At 44.5% G+C, this 15899-nt stretch overlaps 1 protein-coding gene across 1 annotated transcript in view; it reads right to left on the bottom strand.

The window, feature by feature from the left end:
- Nucleotides 1–15637, bottom strand: part of SLC22A16 (solute carrier family 22 member 16) — a 33232-nt gene extending 17595 nt beyond the window's left edge. The window contains exons 1-3 of the mRNA XM_019929210.3: nt 15516–15637; nt 5300–5779; nt 2116–2233 (exon numbers count right to left, since the gene is read on the bottom strand). Coding sequence (XP_019784769.3) covers nt 2116–2233; nt 5300–5779; nt 15516–15583 — 666 coding nt within the window. The 5' untranslated portion in view covers nt 15584–15637. The remainder of the gene's footprint in view (nt 1–2115; nt 2234–5299; nt 5780–15515) is intronic.
- Between the last annotated feature and the right edge of the window lie 262 nt (nt 15638–15899).

Genomic DNA, 15899 nt, shown 5'->3' on the forward strand with positions numbered 1-15899 from the left:
AATGACCACTTCACCCCTGAATTCACTGAACTCCTTCAGGGGATTCCCATTGCCTTTAGGAAACCAGGCAAACTCTTTGTCATCCTACAAGGCCCTGCCTTGTCCTCTCTCTCTCCTTCAGCCTTATCATGTATTTCACCTCCTCTCTATTCTCCAGGCATCGGGACCTTCAGTTTCTTCATGTCTCAGGGCCTTCTCACTTGCTGCTGCCTCTGCCTGGAAGGTTCTTCTCTCACCCACCCCTCAGACTAAAAAGCCCCTGACTCTCCAGACTCCCCATCCCATCCCCCGCTGCGGGACCCCCTCCACTGTTAGTCCTCCATCGTCAACATTGTATGGGTTTTTAAAATGGCCCGTCAGGGTCTTGACTTGCTCTACGATGTAGGGATATTGAAACAGCCTGGTCAGGTTTACTTAGCATTACACTCTGTAGGCAGATGCATAAATGTGCTGAGTGAATGAATCTGCCTGCATCTTCCCTACTCAAAATTGTATCACAAATACATTTCCCATAAAAACCAAAGGAAGGAGCCACAGAAAATTAAGGCCACATTTTACAGATGTATTCTATGGGTGGCCTGTCTCATTTTCTTGGCTCTGGAAATCAACTCATGGTATTTTGCAAGACTGAAACCGACATTTTTAGAATTATCCTCTTAAATCTTCCAAAAGAGGGCTCCACACCCTCTCAAGTCCTGTCTGTGCCTCTGTTGTACCATCATTCTCACCAGAAGGTCTCTTATCAAATCTCACTCTGTAGCTACAGAGCCATTTCCTCTTATTCCATCCTCAGTGGAGACAGAACTGCTGGTTTTTATTTTTTGTATTAAAAACTCTCTACATACCTAGATATATGTACATTTTTTTAAGAGGCAACACCTTCAATTCTCCTAAATTTTTTTTAATGCATCCTCCTACCCTTGGCCATCTGTGTGGCTTTCTAGGAACCCTTCCCAGCCATCGATGAAGACTCCAAAAGAGAATACACCACCTTGCCCTCTGAGGAGGTGCAGTGACCTCTTCTTCTGAGACTGAAGTCCTTGGCTTCTCTCCAGACCCTTGGATCATCCATTCTGGTGAGAGGGGATGCATGCCCTGCTCTGTGTTCAGCAAGATCACAAGCTCTCCCTGAAGATAAAACTTCACCTGGTTATCCTTGACCAGTGACCTCCAAACAGAACCACTGCTGCTGTTGTTTGGTAGTTTGGAAGCTGTCTGGAAGCCTCACCAAGTGTGCAAACAGCTTCCTCACTCTCTGGTCCACTTCCAGTAATAGCACCCTTGTCGGGAGTGCCAAGTCCGTGCCAGGTACTGAACTGTGGATGCTTACATGAATTCTGGTAACAGCCCAGTGAAGCAGGTATTATTTTCTACAGTTTATAGATCAGGAATTAAGGTTTGAAGAGGATAAGGTGTTTGCCCAAGGTCATACAGTTGAGAAGCCAATACATGACAAAGCTGGGATTCAAACTCATGCCCTTTCCACTCTACTACCCTGTTCCCCATAACAGAAATGCCCGATGCCTTCTTGTTCTCATTCTTCCTGCACATTATACAAATGACTTTCTTAACAATACAACTGAACCTTCTGTTTGGCTCGTGCATACAAAGCCTGACTAGACCCATACAATTGCTCAGAAGTAAAACAATTTGTAGCGATTATTTGTAATGGCTACAAATGATGACTTTTTTTTCCTTTCTTTCCCCTTATGCCTTCCTCTCTCCCTCTTGTTCTCCCTGTCTCCTCTCTCTCTTTTGCTTTATAGTATCGGCTAGAATCCCCAGTACAATGCCAAGTGGAAGTGATGTTCCACAAATCCTTGCTGTTAGTAATCGTGGAATGTGGATCACCTGTCAGGCATCGAGTCAAACGTAAAGTTTCTGCTTACTAAGCAACAATTTTTCATTTGAATGAGTTCCATTCTAAGCATAGGACATTAATATTCTACAGAAAGACTTCTGCAGTGGAGTGAACAAAGATTAGTCCTTGATCTCTCTCACTAGATTCTAAATGAACAAGACTAAGAGAGTTAAGGTTTAATATAAAAGTCCTGCAGTGGAATTAAAGAGGCAAAACAAAACGAAACAAAACAAACCAACAACAACCCAACTCACGATAGCAAGAAGGAAGCGTGCGACTATGAAGCTGTAATAATCAAACGTGAACGCCGCTGCTATGCCAAACAAAAATACACCGGTGCTTGTGGCCCACAAGACAAGTCGTCTTCCTGCCCTGAAAAATAAGAATTACACAGAGGAAGGAGCAAGGTGTGGCTGCAACAGTTTAAAACATCCACTCTAATTCAAGAAAGATAAGTGCTACCTATATTTTAATACCTTATGTATCAATATTTGATTGTTGTTATTCATTTATTTTGAGCAAATCATGAGTTAACACATGATTTCTTCAAGAGGTCAGTTTTTCAGTGACTGGTCTCCACCTGAGCTGCTAATATACACACTCGATCACTCTGGGTGGTCCCCAAAGGACCACCTAACCTGAGATTGGGAGCAAGGAGAGGGAAGATTTGTCCTTTCCCTGTCAGGACCTGCTCTGTGACCTGCTGGATCATCTTCTCTGTTGGGCTGGCTCAGCCCACCAAGGGGAGACAACTCTTATTAAGCCCCTCTAAAAACAGAAGTCTTGCTACATCCTGTTACTAGAATAAGCTGCTTACTTGCCCTATATTTTCATAATTAGGAAGTGCATTTCTTTGCCTAAAAAGCAAACAAATAACAATTATATGCCTGCAGACTTAAAAAAAATGAGATGTAATTCACATGCCATAAAATTCAACCTTTTAAAGTACACAATTCAGTGGCTTTTAGTGTATTCACAGAGTTGTGCAACTCTTACTACGATCTAGTTCCAAGGCATTTTCATCACTCCGAAAAGAAACCGCACCCAGGAGTCACCATTCCCCATGCTCTGCTCCCTCTAGCCCCTGACAGCCCCTAATCTGCTTTCTGTTTTTACAGAGTTGCCTATTCTGGACTCTCTCTATGTAAATGGAGTTGCCCAATATATAACCTGGCTTATTTCACTAAGCATTATGTTTTCAATCTTCATCCATGTTATAGTCCTTCATTCCTTTTTATGACTAAATAACATTCCATTGCATGGCTAATACCACCTTTTGTTCATCCATTCATCAGTTGATGGACACCTGGATTGTTTCCACTTTTTGGGCTATTATGAATAATGCTGCCATAAATATTTGCGAACAAGATTTTGTGTAAAGTTATGTTTCAATTCTCTTGGATATATACCTAGGGGTGGAATTGCTGGGTCATAAGCTACTTTATGTTTAATTTTTTGAGGGACTGCCAAACTGTTTTCTAGGATGGCTGCCCCAGTTTGACAATCCCACCAATTTCTCCACATCCTTGGCAACACTTGTGGTTGCCTGTCTTTTTGATTATAGCCATTCTAGTGAGCAGGGGTTATCCCACTGTGGCATTGATTTACATTTTCCTAATGATTAATGATGTTGAGCATTTTTATATGTGTTTTTTGGCCATTTGTATATATTCTTTGCAAAATATCTATCCAGATCATCTGTCCATTTTTAAATTGGGTTATTTGTCTTCTTATTGTTGAGTTATAAGTGTTCTTTATATATTCTAGATACTAGACTGTCATTAGACATGTGATTTGCAGATATTTTCTCCCTGTGAGATGTCCCTGACAGATAATTGTAAGGTAAAAAAAATACAGTCCTGAGATTCCAACCAACAGGTTTGCCCAGTGCAGCAGAGGGTATGCAAGCAAACTGGAAACAGTCACTTTCATGGCCTCAGCCTTCTCTGCTCCCACATGCATTAGTAGGGATTGTTGGCCCTGCACATAAATGTTCCCAATCTCATTTGAGTCCTGAATGCCATTTAAAACTATTTTTCAACCCCCTGTACCACCCACAAAGTCTTCACTCTCAGCAGATGAGCAGCCCTCTCCTGCAGAGAATAGAGACCATCAAAGAGAAAGCCCCACAAGTTCCTTGTCTGCCCACCTGCCAACATGACCTGCATCTGCCTTCAGGCTTCTCTTCTTTCCTCCTCTCCAGAGACCACACCCTTTTCTCTCCAAATACCATTTTGCAGTCTTTGTATAGGATCATGTCTCTTCCCACCTCCTCTGAGGCCTTATTCTACCAATTACTTCTTTTTCCTCTGTCTTTTGCTCACCTCTGACTTCGCCCTTTCAGTTTAAGTCTCTTCCAGTCAAAGACAAGAACCTTCTCTGGACCCCATCACTCTGGTAGCCACCTTGCATCTTGCACTGACAGACTTACCAAAAGGGAATATCTACCTCTTCATCTCCTGTTTTGTTCCTCTCCCCACTGACACCCTAACTTCCACACTTCCCAGGAAGACAGTTATGAAGCAGAAGATTCTTAAACACTGAAACATAACTTCAATCACCAAATAATAACTAGACTCCGCTTCTGCTCCAATTTCATTATTCAAATGCCACCTCCTGGGGGGGATGTGTGTGTTGGGGGGAAAGACCTGGGTACTCCTCCCTTTAGGCTTCCACAGTCTTTGCCTCCATTGCTTTTACTTCTAGTATGGCCCTGGACAAAACAAAGTCCTATAATTTTTATTTGGACATGTTTGTTGGCCCCATTTGACTAGCACACCCTGAGGGCAAGGATTTCTGACCTAAGCAGTTGTTTTTAGGTTCCCAGTGCCCAGCACATACCTGTAAAACTCACAACTATGGGGACCAAATAAATAAGTTCATCTCTGTACTTTAGGACAGATACGAAAAGTGTGGTCCATGTCCATATAGAGATGAACTTTGCTTTATTTTAAGAGCTACATATTCATTTTAATGTGCATTTCTTAAAAATATGGCTGGTATATCACACAATTTCATAGATATTATTGCTTAGGACCAGACTATCCTCCTAAAAAGCAAATCTATTTAAAGAAAAAAAAATTCACTACTGAGTGGTTATGTGTCCAAGGTACTTTTTCTGTATTAATTCTGCAATAACCCTCTGAGGTGAGCGCTATTATTTTCATTGCCAGCTTACACATGAGATTCTAAAACACATGTTAGGCAATTCACCCAGGTCCCACAGCTAATAAATGGCAGAACACAGGCAGACTGTCTTCAGAACCCATCCCCTAAACACTATGTTATTTTGTGTCTCTAAATAACAGATCAACAAGGAATTGAGATAGGAGGTATGAAAATGACTACAGTTTTGAACATAATTCCCTGTCCCCTAAGAAAATCAGATAGGAAAATGAACCCTACACTGATGTAACAATACTAAACATTTCATTTTACCTGTCAGAAAGGTAGCCGAAGATCACGGCTCCCAGCAGGACTCCAAGCATAAATGTAGGCTGGATCAGCCTTCCAAACCATTCTCGGTTACACACCAGATCCCACTCAGTCACCACGGTGCTGCGCCACTTGCTCCTGTCATAGATGTAGCCATCCAAGCAAGGGAAGCTACTCTTACGGCCGTTATAATCATAGTTCAAACTCGACTTGTCATCCCTCCGGAACCTGTGACAGCTTGTGAGCTCCCAAATCTCACCGTCCTGTAGCTGCACTATGATGTGATCTTCACGGCCGATGGAAGACTGGGTCCAGATGTCCTCCAACCTCCAACTAGAGATATCTTGGAAAAGGACCTGACTCACATTGCCTGGGGGCCTGCAAGTATGCTGTGGGGACACTGACAAGAACACGGAAGCCAAGTAATGGATACCACAAGAGATGTTCTGGAAGGCACATATAAAATAGAGGAATATCTGGTATCTGCAAAGAGAAAAAAAAAATCAAGTTATTATATCTGGCCTATGGGCTAAAAAAAGACATATGCAAATATGAAAGGTCTCCATTATGCCTTAGCTTGGATAAAGGGATAAACACAGAAATAATTATAGATATGTGTGTATACATATGTGTATATATCTGTCAACAGGGCCTAAAAGGGATGATATCCCAAGAGCAACAAGCACATCGGTGCCCAGATCTTGGGCTCTAGATATCATTCTCCAATAAAAGGAACCAGGAAAATTGTCTGATTCTAAGACCAGGACAGGGAGAATACAAAATAAGCCTGGAGCATCTTACAGTATCAGAAAGTAAGGAAGTACTCAAAATACAAAAAACGTGGTGGCGTGTCAGGGGGACAGAGGAACCAGTATGAAAGAGCTCCCAAAGGGCAAAGCTGAGACAATCTGAGCAACAAAATAAATAGCACAGTATAATCCAAAGTATAAAATAAAATAAAACATTTGTTAAGAATTCCATGAAGTAGTTTTTATTTCCATTTTACAGAGAGGGAAACTGAGGCTCAGGGAAGGCCAGTGACTTGCTCAGAGCACAGAATTAAGAGCTGGGAGATAAATTCAGTCTATCTTAAGCCAAAGCAAGCTCTTTCCAAATGTCAAGCTAAAACCTGAGGTAGCACCGTAATGTGAAAGTGCCATTCACTCACTAGCTACATTAATAAAATTAGTTTCACAACATTTAAAGTTATTTGAACTCCAGCAGTACACATGCTGATAGCTTTTGAATAAAATGTATTCACAATTATGTCATTCAGAAGGCAAATCAGATCTAGTGAGCATTCATGTCATATATATTTTTTTAACCTGTTGAAAGATAGCCTGCACTGACAATCCTTTTAATACTTTGGGATATATGATATATGATATGATATGATGTCATATGATATGATGTCCTATACTATGTTGTTTAATTTTACATGTCAACTTGACTGGGCTAAGGGATCCCCAGACATCTGATAAAACACTATTTCTGGTGTGTCTGTGAGGGTGACTCTGGAGGAAATTAGCAGGTGACTGAGTAAAGAAGATCGCCCTCACCAATGGGGTTGGGCATCATCCAATCTGTTGAGTGCCTGAATAGAACAAAAGGTGGAGGAAGGGCGAATTTGATCTCTCTGCTTGGGCTGAGACATCCGTCTTCTCCTGCTCTCCAAAGACACTGGCATTCCTGGTTCTTGGGCTTTTGGACTGAGACCAGGACTTACACCATCAGCTTCTTGTTCTCAGGCCTTTGGACTTGGACTGAATTATAGCACTGGGTCTCAAGCTTGCAGACATCACATTGTGGGACTTCTCACCTCCAGGACCACATGAACCAATTCCTACAATAAATCTCCTCTTACCTTTATCTATATCTATCTATCTCTTACTCATTCTGCTTCTCTGGAGAACCCTGACAAATACACCATACTTACATAAGAAAATGACTGAACAAATAAAGAAAAAAGAAAGAAGAAAGAAATCTTTCTTACAGTAGAATTCCAACTAATACCTGTAGATATTCCCTCTCTACAGAAGATGGACCTTAACTCCCACTCTTTCCCCCTTGGCTAGACTTAGTGACTCATTTCCAAAGAACACAGTAGGATAAAAGGAAACTTCACAGTGGGGAAATCTGGCAAACAATACCTTAACCGGATGTTGACGGTTAACATCCTCAGTGATGTTGTATGGGTGATCACATTCCCCCTCATATGACGTGATGAACAGGCACTTCACCTCTGTGGTCTTCTTTCCAAAAACCATAACCCCAGTTTAATCATAAGAAAAACAATAGGTAATCCCAGATTGGGAGACATTCTATAGGTTGCCTGGTCAATACGCCTAAAGAGTGTCAAGGTCATAAAAAACAAGGAAAGACTGAGAAATTGCCATAGACCAGAGAAGAGTGGGATAACATGACAACTAAATGCAGTGTGGTACCCGGGATTGGATCCTAGAACAGGAAGACGACATTCCTGGAAAAACTGACGAAATCTATATAAAGTCTAGAGTTTAGCTAATAGTAACGTACTAATGTCTGTTTCTCAGTTTTGACAAATATCCCATGGTAATATAAAGTGTTAACAATGGGGGAAACTTGATGAGGGTCACACAGGGACACTCCTTACTCTCTTTGCACCTATTTTGTAACTCTAAAATTATCCAAAAATTAAAAGTTTATTCAAAATTTTAAAAGTAAATGTAGGGTCTCCAAATTTACAGACTGAAACCGACAGTGACCTGAAGTTTGGTCAATCTTTGCTTAGCAAATTACTCATGTAAATAAAGTGGAAAGCTAATCTTACTTAAGAAAAGAGTTCAGATTTACTAATTCTTTTTTTAAAATCAAGCACCTAAGCATCTCTACTACACTAGAAGATATTAGATTAATGGGTAGTACCATCTGCCCTTGAGAGTAAGTTTTATTCTTTACTTCCCTGGAGTAACAAATACTCAACATCATAAAGATATCAACTCTCCCAAAGTTAATGTACAAGTTTAGTCTGTAACTGGAAAACACTGGAAATTTAAATGTCTTCCAGCAGGAGATTAGTTATATAAATTATGGTAAAAGTTATAAATGCTGCCTGGGAGATGCCAGAGGAAAAGGGCAGCATGGAGTCTTTCACTAAAGGCAAGCTCCTGGTGTCTAGAACAGAGGGAGAATCACTCTGTCTAGATCATTACAGACTGGAGTCTGCGGTGGGCCAGTGTCTAACTACCAGACACAGGCAATGAAAGACTTGGGCACCAGATCCTCTTGCAACCAAATCCTGTTTGGGACCTAAGAGGCATCCTATATGAATATGACTGAGAATGTAACATACATCATTGTTATAAGTCTTTCACTCCTCCCCACCCCACAAATTCCAACACTGCAAAGTACAACACAGCCCCCGCAAGCAGCAGACAGATTTTGTTTGTCTGAAGTTTACCTGCCCCTGAAGGCGTTTGGGTTTGGTTCCTAAGTAGTCTCATCACCTGGTGCAGTTCCACTGCTGAAAAGCTCACATTTTGCCCTCTGACCGCGGCCTCCCATCCTCCCAGCTCCCCCTGTCCCTCCCACTCATCCCACCTCCTGCACCGTCCAGGGCTCCAGTCTTTGAATCCCACCAGCTTCTCTAGTTTGTCACCATATTCCTGGCCTCAGGTCCTTCCCCAGCCAACCTGAACCCCACAGTTGTCACTAGAGTTCTCTACAGAGTCACACAAGTGTTCTATTCTCATTCTCCATTCACACACAGTCCCCGCAACAGAGCACCTACCCTGGCAGGCCTCTGAAGCTAGGATTTGTCTTCTCTGCCCCACCCTCAGGAGGCCTGAGGTGGGATCCAGGACTCTATACAAGCTTAATAAGCTTCCCAGGAGAGGGGCTTCCCTTGTGGCGCAGTGGTTAAGAATCTGCCTGCCAATGCAGGGGACACGGGTTCGAGCCCTGGTCCGGGAAGATCCCACATGCCACAGATCAACTAAGCCCATGCGCCACAACTACTGAGTCTGTGCTCTAGAGCCCACAAGCCACAACTACTGAGCCCACATGTCACAACTACTGAAGCCCGTGCACCCTAGAGCCCGTGCTCCACAACAAGAGAAGCCCGCGCAATGAGAAGCCCACGCACCGCAAGGAAGAGTAGCTCCCGCTCACCACAGCTAGAGAAAGCCCACGTGCGGCAAAGAAGACCCAACACAGCCGTAAATAAATAAATAAATAAATAAATAAATAAATAAATAAGCAAGCAAGCTTCCTGCTCCGAAAAATTGAATTCCCTGGTTTAACCATATGCTGATACAACGTTTGACATTCAAAATACTTAACAATTGTTGTGGAGCCACTGGAAGTCTCATAAACAACTTGCAAGGGTGTAATTTATTACAACCACCTTGCAAAACTGTTTGGCAGCTGACCACATGCACATTCAGGTAACAGAGCAATTCCTTTCCTAGGAAAATACCCAATGAAGTGTGTACATGAGCTCCGAAAGTCATATACAAGAAAGACTATTCATAATAAACCCAACCTGGAGACAATCCAAATATCTGTTGACAGTAAATGAATAAACTGTGGAATATTCATGCCATGACATACGACACAGCCATGAAAATCCACAAACTACTGTGACATACGATATGTGTGAATCTCACAAACACAGTGTTGAGCAAAAGAAGCCAGACAGAGAGTACGTGATTTTTTACTCCAATTATACAAAGTTTAGAATCAGGCAAAACTAACCTATGGTGTTAGACGTGAGGATAGTAGTGAGTTTGGGGGAGAGAAAGGGGGCATGATAAGGGGTGATCTGGGGTGGTAACACGTATGTGTTCATTTTATGATGATTCATCAAGTTGTAGATTAGGGTACACACTTTTCTGTATATACATAATACATCAATTTAGAAGTCTTATATTTGCAAGACCCAGGGAGAGGAAAAAGTATCAGCAATGCCCCTGCTGAGGTGTGATTGGAGTGGCTGCCGAGGCACACCCAATCTGTCCACATGGTGCGTATCATCTAGCTGCAGCCCTGGTTGGCCACCCAATCCATGCTGACAAGAAGGTGTCTTCTAGAGGGGTGGGAGGGAGATGCAAGAGGGAGGGGATATGGGGATATAAGTATACGTATAGCTGATTCACTTTGTTATACAGCAGAAACTAACACAACAGTGTAAAGCAATTATACTCCAATAACGATGTTTAAAAAAAAAAAGACTGGCACTTCTAAATTTTAAAAATTTATGTATATCTATTATGACAACAAAAGGGGTATAATTTGTGCCATGGAGAACTTTAGTGGTGCAAGATTCTAACAGCAGCATACACCTACCACCTCCATGTTAGCTGTTTTTTCTTTTCAGTGTGACTTGCAGGAATAAACTATGGTCCAACATTCAAAAAACAACAAATATATAGGAATGTGTAGACATATACATTATGAGCATTTCTAGCTATTCAAAAACAATGATTACAATGATAAAAGTGTCAAATTGTGTCCATTAAGCCTCTATCATTAATGTACCAATGTAATACCACTTATTGGCTTCTTATTGGAATTCCCACAATGAATTTGCGTTAAGAGCCTCCAATGGATCTCAATACCTAAGTTCCAAGACTGCCCCACCTGGAGTGTAACTGCTTCTGAGTTTAGGGCACCACCATCCACACAAACCAGAAATATGGGGTAGGGGCAGGGCATGGGGGGCCCTCATGGTCCTTCCCACTTCTCCTTCATGCCTTAGGGCCTGGAGGACCTATCAATTCCACCGGTTAAAACTATCCCATCCTACCTGCTCACACGGCCCCTGCTCCGGTCCAGACCCTCATTATCTCCCACCAGGGCTCTTACCTGGGTCTTCTCTGGTCTCTTTGCCCCAACTCCTGCCCCTCCAATGCACCTTTCATTCTCCACAGTGATCCTAATACCCAAACTGTTTAGCATGACATCGAAAATATTCTTGTGGATGACTGTGAGTGTACCCCTCACTGGCCTTCTCTCACCCTCATACTTTATACTCCATAAATAATAAGCCACCTAGCAGTCCCCAAACAAACCATGCTAGTTCATATAATTATACTTTCTACGTGCTGGGAAGGTCTTGAGCGCTCTTTCAATTTGAATTTCCCTTTCCCTGTTACAAGGATAACTTCCTGAAAAAAACAAAACCCTACTTCCTTAGGTGTCTAGCATTCTAACATATCACTTTGTCCCTTATAAAGATTGTTGTCCATAAGGTGTCCCCCCCAGCCTAAGGCCCCTTCAGAAAAACAGACTTAGAGACTCCACGCTTCCACTACAGGAGGCTCAGGTTCCACCCCTGCTCAGGGAACTAAGATCCTACAATGCCACGTGATGCAGGCAAAATAAATTTTTTTTAATTAAAAAAAAAAAAGAACAACAGAGACACAACATATCACTATGCCCACAGCTGGAGAGAAACACTAATGGAAAAAGAGTCATACAGACACAATAGACAGGAAACCCAGAGGCAAGGAAAAGCAAAGATGATCAGAACCCCCAGGAAACAGACTCATGCTATCTGGGTGACAGGTGAAGAAGATTACTTTTGGTCCTAGATTTATATAATTCTGTATAATGAAGCATAACTAGTGTCATCCCATTGTGGTTAAGAGCATGGATCCAGAGCCAGACTGCCATGGTTTGAATCTTGTCTCTGGTTACTTACCATCTGGGTCTTTGGGCAAGATCCTTACCCTTTCTGAGCCTCAGTTTCCTCACGTGAAAAATGGGTTGTTGTGGGAATGTAAAGAGTTAATACATGGAAAGCACTGTGGCATACTGTAGGTGCATAAAAGTGCTAGTTATTATGATGTTCATAAGGTGAAGTCAAAAAAGAACCTAAGGGACTTCCCTGGTGGTGCAATGGTTAAGAATCCACCTGCCAATGCAGGAGACAAGGGTTCGATCCCTGGTCCAGGAAGATCCCATATGCCGCAGAGCAACTAAGCGCACGTGCCACAACTACTGCGTCTGTGCTCTAGAGCCCGCGAGCCCCAACTACTGAGCCCATGTACCACAACTACTGAGCCTGCGCTCTAGAGCCCACGAGCCACACTACTGAGCTCGTGAGCCCCAACTACTGAGCCCACGTGCCACAACTACTGAGCCCATGCCGCAACTACTGAAGCCGACGCACCTAGGGCCCACGCTCTGCAACAAGAGAAGCCACTGCAATGAAAAGCCCGCGCACCCCAACGAAGAGTAGCCCCCGCTCACCACAACTAGAGAAAGCCCGTTTGCAGCAACGAAGACCCAATGCAACCAAAATAAAAATAAAAAAACCTAAAAGGTTCATATATTGGCCCCAGTACCTATATCCATAGATTAAGTCAGTCACAAGGCTCAACATTCCAACTCTGAAATTTTAAACCATCTCTCCCTTTATCCCAAGATAACTCAAAGATCCAGGTTCTTAGATCCCCCAACACAGATGCCTGAATCTTGGTTTCCTCAACTCCCTCTAACATGGGACTTGAGCCTTGAAGTTTTTGTAACTTCAATATGGCTTCAGGACGAGTCCTGGAAACCTAATTCTTCTTAGGTGTCCTGCTTTCCTCTCTTAAAGGTGATTAGGATAGTGCTTCCGCACCTTAGAAATGACTAATGAGAAATGAGAGATAATTAGGGTTTTCTACTTAACACTTTCACTAGGTTTCCTTAAGACTAAATAATAGAGTCCGCCTGCGGATGCAGGGGACGCGGGTTCATGCCCCGGTCCGGGAAGATCCCACACGCTGCGGACCGGCTGGGCCCGTGAGCCATGGCCGCTGAGCCTGCATGTCCAGAGCCTGTGCTCCACAACGGGAGAGGCCACAGCAGTGAGAGGCCCATGTACCGCAAAAAAAAAAAAAAAAGACTAAATAATAATAATACACAATAAACTAGGTTTCCTTAAGACTAAATAATAATAATACACAATAAACTCTGCTTATAAACAATAAAAAGACCAATTAGAGCAAATGCCAAAGAAAATATGGGTACTGTGATATTTTATAGTATTGTACACTATTTTCACCTTTTGCTGTAAGCATTGACTTGTTACCCTTTTCCTTCCTATAAGCAGCTTTCACAATCTACCCTTCCCACTAGGATGGGGACTTAGGTAATAATAGCCATGATTTATTGAGAACTCACTGAATAATAAGACTTTTGCATACATTATTGTGGCTGGCTAAGAGCTGTCTCTCAAAATCCATTCTCCCCTCTCCCACCATGGTGAGCCACATTTGACCATGTGGGTAAGGACATGGAGCAGCTGCCCCCGGCGCTGCGGATGGCGGAGCTGCCTCACCCACTTGGGTCCCTGGACAGCCCCATGGAGCACAACCTGCCCTGCACAGTTACCAGAGAGGAACAAAATCCAACTGAGGGATCTTTTTGTTATAGCACCTAAGTATCTTAGTTAATCCCTAAAATACATAGGGAAAGAATGGCATTAGTAACTACTACCTCATAGGGTTACTGTGAGGATAAAATGAGAGGTTGAAGGTGGAGTGCTTACAATAAACATTTGTAGTACTATTATTACCCCCATTTTACAGATGAGGAAGTGGTAAGTCAAATGTCCAAGACCATACGGTTAATAGTTGGTAAGTCAGGATCGGAACTCAGACATCCATCCCCAGAGCTGATTTTGTAATCCCCATGCTATTCTTCTTCAAGGAGTCTAAGATGAGATAATATTGGGCGAGGGGTCATACAGCGTGTAGATCAGAGGTTTGGAGCTCAGTCTGAATCCTGGCCTGCCACTCACTGCTAACGTGATCCTGGGAATACATGGGCTGAGTCCCAGGGCTGTGCTCAGGAGAGCGCCATGGTTGACAGCATGGACTGTGAAGGCCAATGGACGTCCAATTCTGCTCTGCTACTAACAGATTTGTGATGTAGGCGCAAGGCCTGGTTTTCTCATGTGTGAAATCAGTGATGCCACCCATATCATGGGACTGTAGTGAAGGTTAAAGAAGGTGACATATACAAAGAACTTATGACAGAGCCAGGCACAGCTCAGCATTCAATAACGCAGGTGTCAGGAGGAAGCAGGGGAGAGCTGGGACCTCCTGCCCCTCCTCTACCTGCTCCACCACTTCTTTTTTGTGGACACTGAGAATCATAACCAACTTTTTGTGCAACTTTCCACCCTGGAGAACAGCACATCATCATCTCTTCACCACAAGCCTGGGAGGGAGCTAAAGGCAGGAATGATTATAATTCTCACTTGGCAGATAGGAAACTGAGGCACAGTATTCCCATGGTCACGTTCGCGGTGAGTGGCAGGCCAGGATTCAGACTGAGCTCCTAACCTCTGATCCGCACGCTGTATGGCCCCTCACCCAGCTACCTCTCCTCCCAAAACGTTCCAGGTAAGACAGAGAAGTGTTTTCTCCATGAATGAATGAATGAATACACTTTAAATTTTTTTAATTAACTTGACAAATGAAAAGAGGGTGACAATCGTACAAAGGTTAAACCTAGGTCCCACCTTGCCGTAGCTTTGGGTCCTTGACCCACAGACTGAGGGACCTGTGGGTCCCTCAGTTTCCCGATCATTAAGATAAGGATTCACCCCCTTTGCAAGATTCCGTGGGCATCAAATAAAGCACTGTGTAGCTGGCACATATTAGGTTTCTATAAACAGAAAACAAAACAAAACAAAACAACAACCGCTAAAGGTTGTTTCTGGAGCAATTCAATACCTGCCAGGCACTGAGGAAGACTCTACCGCGGGGCGGGGCGGGGCAGCAGTCTTCTGGGGAAGTGAAAGAGGAGCCCGTTTGGCCGATTAGAGAAATGAGCCGCCAAGAACCGGCATTCCTCTACTCCTGTGAGCTGGCTTTCCAGCCGGGGCTCCGGACGCCGGCACCCGCAGACGGCGCGCCCCAGGTTCCACCTGCCAAGCGGTAGGCGCGCCGGACGAGCCCTGCACCCACCACTCCCGAAGCGAGCCCCAGAGCCCACTGCTTGCTCTGGGGAGGTGCCGCCGCCACAGTTCGAGAGGATGAGCCCAGCCAGGGCCAGGAGTCAGGACGCAGGCCTCCCGACTTCTCTGGGAAAGGAGGGATGGAAATGTTTTCGGATCGCGAGCTCAGCGCGAGAACCCCGTCGCAACTGGAAGAAACAGACCCCACCGGCGCCTCCCCCGACTCGGCTCCCCCTCCGCCCCCAGGCACCGACCTCCCTCCTCACCCCCACTCCAACTCCCTACCTGCCAAAGTGCCCCACGCTGTCAAAAATCAGCTCCAAGTTGCCGGACCCCACGCTGCCGCACCCCATGCTGCCGCCGTGCCCCGCGCTCCTAAGCAGGACGCGCGAGGCTCGCCTAGAGCCGGGGGCTGCGGGCACAGCGCCCAGCCCAGCCCAGCCTAGCCCAACCCAGCCCGGCCTCCGCCCGCCGCGCCTCGGCCCGCCCCGGCTTCTGCGTCCCCCGCGCGTCAAAGTGCTCGAGCCGCGCGCGGGGCCAGGCTTTGTTCCTCTCTCTTCCCATCGAGCGAGTCCCCGCCGCCGCGGCCTCTTTCACAGTGCGCTGTGCTCCCGGAGCCCGCAGTAACACAGTGCGCCCAGCCCCGCCACTTCCCGCGGCCTCCCCGCC

The sequence above is a fragment of the Tursiops truncatus genome, chromosome 12 (genome assembly GCF_011762595.2).
Source record: "Tursiops truncatus isolate mTurTru1 chromosome 12, mTurTru1.mat.Y, whole genome shotgun sequence".
In the NCBI taxonomy this organism is placed as follows: Eukaryota; Metazoa; Chordata; class Mammalia; order Artiodactyla; family Delphinidae; genus Tursiops; species Tursiops truncatus.